Source organism: Mizuhopecten yessoensis, unplaced genomic scaffold (assembly GCF_002113885.1).
Source record: "Mizuhopecten yessoensis strain PY_sf001 unplaced genomic scaffold, ASM211388v2 scaffold9561, whole genome shotgun sequence".
In the NCBI taxonomy this organism is placed as follows: domain Eukaryota; kingdom Metazoa; phylum Mollusca; class Bivalvia; order Pectinida; family Pectinidae; genus Mizuhopecten; species Mizuhopecten yessoensis.
Window position 1 is genome coordinate 825452 of NW_018408109.1, and position 7625 is coordinate 833076.

At 39.3% G+C, this 7625-nt stretch overlaps 1 protein-coding gene across 1 annotated transcript in view; it reads right to left on the reverse strand.

The window, feature by feature from the left end:
* LOC110458380 (presenilins-associated rhomboid-like protein, mitochondrial) overlaps positions 1-7270 on the reverse strand; it is a 19339-nt gene extending 12069 nt beyond the window's left edge. Inside the window, exons 1-3 of the mRNA XM_021510047.1 lie at positions 7209-7270; positions 5553-5976; positions 823-954 (exon numbers count right to left, since the gene is read on the reverse strand). Coding sequence (XP_021365722.1) covers positions 823-954; positions 5553-5976; positions 7209-7252 — 600 coding nt within the window. The 5' untranslated portion in view covers positions 7253-7270. The remainder of the gene's footprint in view (positions 1-822; positions 955-5552; positions 5977-7208) is intronic.
* Between the last annotated feature and the right edge of the window lie 355 nt (positions 7271-7625).

Genomic DNA, 7625 nt, shown 5'->3' on the forward strand with positions numbered 1-7625 from the left:
TATTTACAGAGGTCATGTCCCCGGCTTTAAATATTGGGGTGACTTTGGCTTTCTTCCAGTCTTTTGGAAATGAACCAGAACTGATGGATTTGTTAAAAATATAGGTTAAAGGGTGAATGATTAATTCACCAGCAAGTTTTAGTAGTTTTACAGAAATGCCATCAATTCCAGTAGCTTTTCCATCACGTAATTCTGATATTTGTTTTTTTACAAATTCAGAATTCACAAAAGGAATATTGAACTTTTGTTCAACTTTAATACCAAATTGTACATTCGGTAAACTTGAGTCAAATTTACGTCCAATTTCAACACCAATGTTACAAAAATAATCGTTAAATGCATTTGCGATATCGATTGTTTCTGTAACATTTTCTCCATTTACATTTAGACATGGGGCGTTGCATGCTTTAGAGGACGGTAAAAATTCTTTTATTTTCTTCCACATATCTTTGGAGTTTTTAGAACATTGTAACATCGCTTCATCCAAGTAGTTACGTTTAGTTTGTTTTATTTTGGTCACGACCCTGTTACGGGCTGTGACCAAAATAAAACAGACTAAATGCTTGTTCCAGTCTACTCAGCTGTAAATGATTATGTGGTTGGGCAGTGCTAAAATAGTTGAATGCTAGCTGTTAGCGCCGAAATGGCAGCTCCGGCTGTATGCTCCTCAGGGAGTTGAGAAAGGTATTGGCTGGTTGCAAAGGCCCTATAACCACAGATAATAATTTGTGAACTGCTTTGAGATGACCAACTAGGTTGTGATAAAGCGGTATATAGGAACCTCGAATTATTATTATCATTATTACTTATTGGTATACTTACATCCTGTCGAAACCCGATCTTCTGTGCTCTATCAGCACTAAAGGTGCGTAAGTGACGCTCAAACCTTCTAGCCTGGCTCCTTACATCCTCATAGCACCAAATCATGCAACCAGTAAAACTACATACGCAAACCTGCAATATTAAGAAAAGTTAAAACCGTGTCACCGGGCAAATGTTTTTTTGTTTTTTTTTCTGTAATAAAGACGTCCTGAAAATAGAGTTGATAATTCAATAAAGCTATATTTCAACTTCATTATAGCAAAGCAAAAGAGGACTATGGTTTCTGTTTTGGTGTCAAAGAAAATCTGAAAATATACCATCGTGAAATATATCAATCAAAAAGAGAAATGCCTTACAAACTTTATCTTCATCATTAATCTTGGTGTGCAGGGGGTTAAGTACCCCAACCACAAATTCCTTTTTACATGCACATCTACATGTGACGTACTTTCAATGTGCCAAGTTACGAATAAATCTAACAAACAGTTTAGCAAGAGTTGCACTTGCGAGTTTCAAGAACAGACAGATGGATGAAATCTGCCAATTTTGTATGCAGGGGGTATAATAATTATTTTTTAACGTTTGGACTAGGTTGAAATCCATGCCCTTCAAACTAATAATCCCCACCCTTGGGTTTTATTCTCCACCAATGGGTTCGGATCATAATACGGATTCGCTATGGTGTTTTATACCGGAGAAGATGCATCCCGCCATGTGCTTGATTCTCAACCAGGAACTGCTGTCTGTATCTGCAGATACTCACATCCCAAAATGATGGAGGTAGAAAACTGTATGAAAGATTTTTACCACTTTTTCTCTCTTTGGCTTCTAGACATTGATATCTTTTGAGTTTGAATTTTTGAGCTTTTCTCTCTGCCCATGTAAGATATTGAGGCAATATCGCTTGTGGAGTTGAATATCCATACAAAAAGCTTGGATCAAAGCCCTATCGGTTTGAATTTCCATCCTAATTCTTAAATTCTCACCTTCAGTTTTGATTCAAATGTGCAACAAAGTGCAATTTTGGTGTTTGCAATCCCAACCTCAGGAATTGTTTTGAAAACTAATCCATCTAAATCGATTTTAAGAACTGATGTCTTGAATAAGGACAATTTTCTTTTGAAGAAACTATCACGATTGACATACATGTATATTTAGAATCATTATTGTATTTGATAAGGGGAAATGAATAAGAAGAATAACATGACCAATATCTATAAATATTTTGTACTGGTTTCTCACTGGTGTTAGCCAGCTATCTAACCTTATAGTTATATATTTCCATTTGCTCTGTATTATTGCCACTATATAACCATACCAAACAAAATAGAAAGATATCAGATCATAATTCTCACATAATTCTCACATGATTCCCATTGGTGTAGTGATATGAAGAATATGTTCGTGACGTCCTGACTAAATTAAGTGTAGTTACGTTGTATAAAAGGCGAATATCCTCAAGGTGAAATATACTAGCAGAAAAAAGAAACTGTGCATGTTATAGAACATGTATTACCAACTGTATATACATGAAAATTCACACACATCACCGAGTATGACACATACACACTATCCGTGTGTCATTGACAGTTTTTCCCGTGCAGTTTGCTCTCTATAGGCGTTGACCAGTTTGCACATTTTTCTCGTCCAGCCATCCAATTCGACAATGAAAGTTTATTTTTCGACTGTTGGGTCACTCTGTTGAGACCAGTGAACAGTAAAAACAGCATTATAACGTTTTAATTTGTGATTAATGCTATGCCAAGGCTCAATGAAAATGACCGCCTCCGGATTATTGGTATGCTTCAAGCTGGTATGGGCCAAGCCGTTGTCTCTACACTTTTTCATGTCCATCGAAACACAATCCGGGATTTGTGGAGACGACATCAACAGTTTGGCCACGTCGGCGATCGACCTCGTGCGGGACGTCCCTAAGTGACATCACGTCAACAGGACAACCATATTTGGCTTGTCCATTTGAGAAATCGCGTCCAAACGACAAGTTTGACTTCACGGACAATCCCTGGGTTGCAACCAATAAGCCCGAAAACAGTACGGAACCGAATGAGCTATCTGTCCGCGACGTCCTGCAATCCGCCCAGTTCTTCTGCAACGTCATCGTGTAGCACGTCTGGACTGGTGCAATAGGCATCTGCGATTTACTCGACGGGATTGGGCAGGCATTTTGTTTACGGACGAGTCACGAGTCCACCTGGATAGTAGCGACAGCCGTTCCAGGGTGTATCGTCGCGTTGGAGACCGTTTCCGTGACACGTGTGTGGTACAACGACGTTCTTTCGGTGGAGGCAGCGTTATGAATTGGGGCAGCAACGTCACATTACGCTACAGCAGGACAACGCCAGGCCACACACAAATCGTGTCGCTATGGACTTTCTGGCCCAGCAGAACGTTGACATGTTGCCCTGGCCTGCTGTATCCCCCGATCTGTTGCCCATTAAACACGTCTGGGATGAAATGAAGCGCAGATTACGGGCATTTCCTAATCAACCGGTGACGTTGCTGATTTGGCTGCAGCGTTGGTACAGATCTGGAATGCCATCCCACAAGCATCCTTGAACCGTCTGATAGGCTCCATGCGCCGACGTTGCCAGGCTTGCATTCAGGCAAACGGTGGACATACGAGGTATTAACTTTGTGAACTCAGTATTGACCCCTGCTGTGTTTACGTCACTCCTGAGCGGAACTTATTGATTCCATAACGTGGAAAATGAAATGCAACTGTTAATAAATAACAAATAAATTGTCCCTGAAAACCATGTTGTTCTACGTCATACGCATTTATTTTTATAACAAATTTTAGGCATGCACAGTTTCTTTTTTTCGGTATTATATATTGATTATATTGATGAAATTTAATTGATAATTTTGTGATTATTTCCACGAACAATATTTTTTGCCGGGAACGGTCGCGTGTACTCGTGACGTTACAAAAACAGGTCCCATTGACAGACCAGCGCGAAATTTGATTTTGAACAGGTTGGAAATATAAGAAAAACTTAAATTAAAAACGGAAATATAAGTATTAAACTGCGTGTTATTCAATTTGTCTGCAATACTGTGAGAATCATAGGACAATAACTTTCCAAAGAAGGCAGTTTAATGCTTAAATATAGCTATGTCTTGCTAGAAGTCTCATCCATCCATAAATGGCACTGGATTTGAAATCCCTCGACCCTCACACATTTATACCCATTAAGAATAATCTTAAGTTTTAATTCCGATCCCTCAAATGGGGCAAAAGTAACTGAGTGGTAAAGGTGCCCAACTGTCTAAGATCACTAGCCTTCCACCACTGGGTTGCGGGTTAGAGTCCTAAATGGGAAAATCACCAGGTACTGGCCACATGTCGGTGTTTTTTTATGTGTACTCAAGTTTTCATTCACCACCAAAACCTGTCTCTTCCTTAAATTACCATAGCTGTTTATAGGAAGTAAAGTACAAACAAACCAAATGGCCCCCTCAAACTTGATCCCCCCCAATATTTATCATGCATGCAGTAATGGGCTTTTATCGAGGTGGTTGTTTTGGAGGCACGGTAGTCTAGTGGTAGGACCCCAGGCTCGTGACCGAAGGGTAGCGGATTCAATTCACAGAATTGTACTGTGTTGTATCTTTGAACAAGATACTTCACTCCGCTTGTTCCAGTCCATGCAGCTGTAAATGAGTACGTGGTTGGGTAGTGCTAGAATTGTTGAATGCTAGCTATGAGCGCCGAAATGTCAGGACCAGTTGTTAGCTCCCCAGGGAGTTGAAGATATTTGCTGGTTGCAAAGGCTCTATAACCAGGGATAATAATTTGTGAACCGCTTTGAAACGACATACAAACTAGGTTGTGATAAAGCGGTATATAAGAACATTGAATTATTATTATTATTATGATACATATATATATACGTGTACTGGTTTGTCTGTATGTGGACCTGAGAAAGCGGTATTAACTGAGATGAAGTTAAGGTTAATAGCATTTTTCATGTCCATATAACATATATTCAGTATTCACTGAAACAAAAGTCCTTAACTGTTACATAAAATATGAAATTAGCGCTATTTATAATTAGCGAAGATGAAGAATAAGCCAATCATCCAGAAAAAAAAGGATTGCATTTGGCAGAGAGCATTCTGATGTTGTAGTTGAAGAGGATATTAACCTGAATGTTTCTGAAAATAGTTATGTTCACCGAGTCAATGTCACAAATCACCAAACTCGACATAATGATTCAATCAAGGAGAATGTAGGAAAAATAGTTCTATCTAAGATACATGTCTATAAATATATTTTGAATAGGTCAGTTAAAGCGACTTCGAAAACTAGATGAAATAAGATTTATATTGACTAGAGTTAATCCGAGTCAGCTGGTTTCCGGGTTTTCCTGGGGAGTGGAACATCCACAATGACATTACTCTGCCCTTCTCTATTTCCGCGTCCAAACATCTTGATGCGCTACGGACCAATGTTAGGTCAACCATCTTTCTGCCCAGGAGTCGTCTTATTAAATTATAGCATCTCCTGTGGAGGACATAAAGGAAAGACGACTCCTATCTCTCCCCCCCTATCTTCTCCCTTTCTTTCCTTTTTCTACATGCTTTGTCTCTTCTAGTTTTAATTTCTCTATCTTTTCTTGTCTGCTTAGAGGCCGCAAGGCCATAATAGCGGATGTAAAACTGTCAAAATAAAAACAAAAATCAACATAACCATCTTTGACACTTACACCAGCTGTGAAAGCAAATGACTTGACTAATGTTACTGCACCATCACCACCTCTTCCCAGTCCTTCCTTTGGCTTTGATTGTTTAAAACCTCCTCTTATCGCTCCATCACTTCCAAGTTTACTTTTGAACGTTCGTCTGGGAGGTTGACATCGGTGTGTCTTATGCTGCAGCAGCTGCTTGGCTGGTAAATTTCTATGCCTAATCCGTGCAGCATTCAAACTACACTTACTGGAAAAAGTTCTCCTGACACCTCCAAAATTGGATAGTGCAAAAAGTTTTACTCTACCAGGTAAAACTAGGTCAGTGTGCACATTCTTAAGACCGAAATGTCCAAAAAACTTTGATGAAACCTGACCTGCACGTCCACACTGGGTGGACATATTGTTAAAGTGACAGAGTCCACCATTGTTGACTGGGTTGACCCTGCAATCAAATAAGAAATTAGGCGATTAATTTCATCTAAAACATCAAGCATATTATGTTATCTGATCAAAAATCACATTTAAATGAAAGTCGAATAAGAAACACACAAATTAAAAATAATACACTCCATGTTAGTTACTATTGTAGCAGATTTTAATTGTACATAGGATTACGGTCGCCTTTTAGATTCGAGCTAGAGGGAATTTCCCTTTAGCTCAGTGGTAGAGCGTCTGACTAGAAACCTGGAGATTGAGGGTTCGATCTCCGGTGGAAGCACACCATTCTCTTTCCTGTTACAAATGATGTCAGTGGCCCTCCCTGTGGTGACAGGAAGTTAGAACCTGGGTTGAGATGTTTGAGGGTGAACGCATTTAAGAAGGGAGTTCGGGAGTAGTGTGGCAGATTTTAATTGTACATAGGATTATGGTCGCCTTCTCGCTTCGAGCTAGAGGGAATTTCCCTTTAGCTCAGTGGTAGAGCGTCAGACTAGCAACCTGGAGTCTGAGGGTTCGATCTCCGGTGGAATAAATAAAGCACACTATTCTCTTTCCTGTTACACTTTTTATCCTTTGTTTCAAATACTAATGTTCCTATATGAATTAGTTTTCTAGATAATCAGAAAGTAACGCTCTCTAGGGATTAGCCCCAGTTTCCTTTGGCCTTGACACCAGACTTTTAGACATTTTGACAGATAGATGTCTAGTGTCATCTAGTGGCGTCCCCAGACCACATCTGTCAATACACCTATAATATAATCAAGGTACATATGCCTGGACATCTAGCAGTGTCCCGGGTTCGGACCCCGGTCTTGACGTGCATTTTTCCTCTCCCGCTCTCCTGGTTATACAAGTCGAGGAATTAACAATAAAACACAGGCACTAGGCCCTAAGTCTAATGAGATTTTAAGGCGACATTATAATAGCAATAGGCCTAGGGGACATCGTATTTCTTATATTAATACCCGGGCTCCTAATCAGTAATCTCTCGTCGTCAGAAAGCTACTATTTTGTTAATTCCTGTAGGAACTCGATCTAAATCAGATTTAGATAGAGTTCCTACAGGAATTACTATTTTGTTAGCCTGTGTCCGTTTTCAATTTTGACATTTCTTTTGAAAACTCAGCAGTCAGCAACAATAAATTAGATGTTCATTAAACAAAAAATGAAGTTGACCTTTCAAACGAATAAAGACATTTTAAATATGATGCAATGAATTGGTTCAAAATAACTTACCGACATACTCGCAGACAGGAGAGCAACCGTACGGGAGCCGCCATGTTGTTTGTGGGATGCGGACAAAACCCGGAATGGGGAACCGGAATGCACTCAGGCGTGAAGAGATTTTTGAAGACGTTTGTATTTATAAGGCCATAACTCCAATAATACACAATGAATTTTTATTCGGAGACGAGCTTACGAAAGATAATGTTATAGCTGATACAATGGTTTAAATTATGTTTATTAATATTTAATATTAGAAGTAAAAGTGTTGGCCGGAATGACCACAAGGAAATCAAAACGGCTACATTTTCAACTGTTTTCGTTCAAATAAATACCTATATCTCGAATAATACTGAACCATTTTTGTTCGTGTTCGTAGACCACTCTAGCCAAGGGAATGGAACTGTGCACTCTTTAAGATGTATCAAC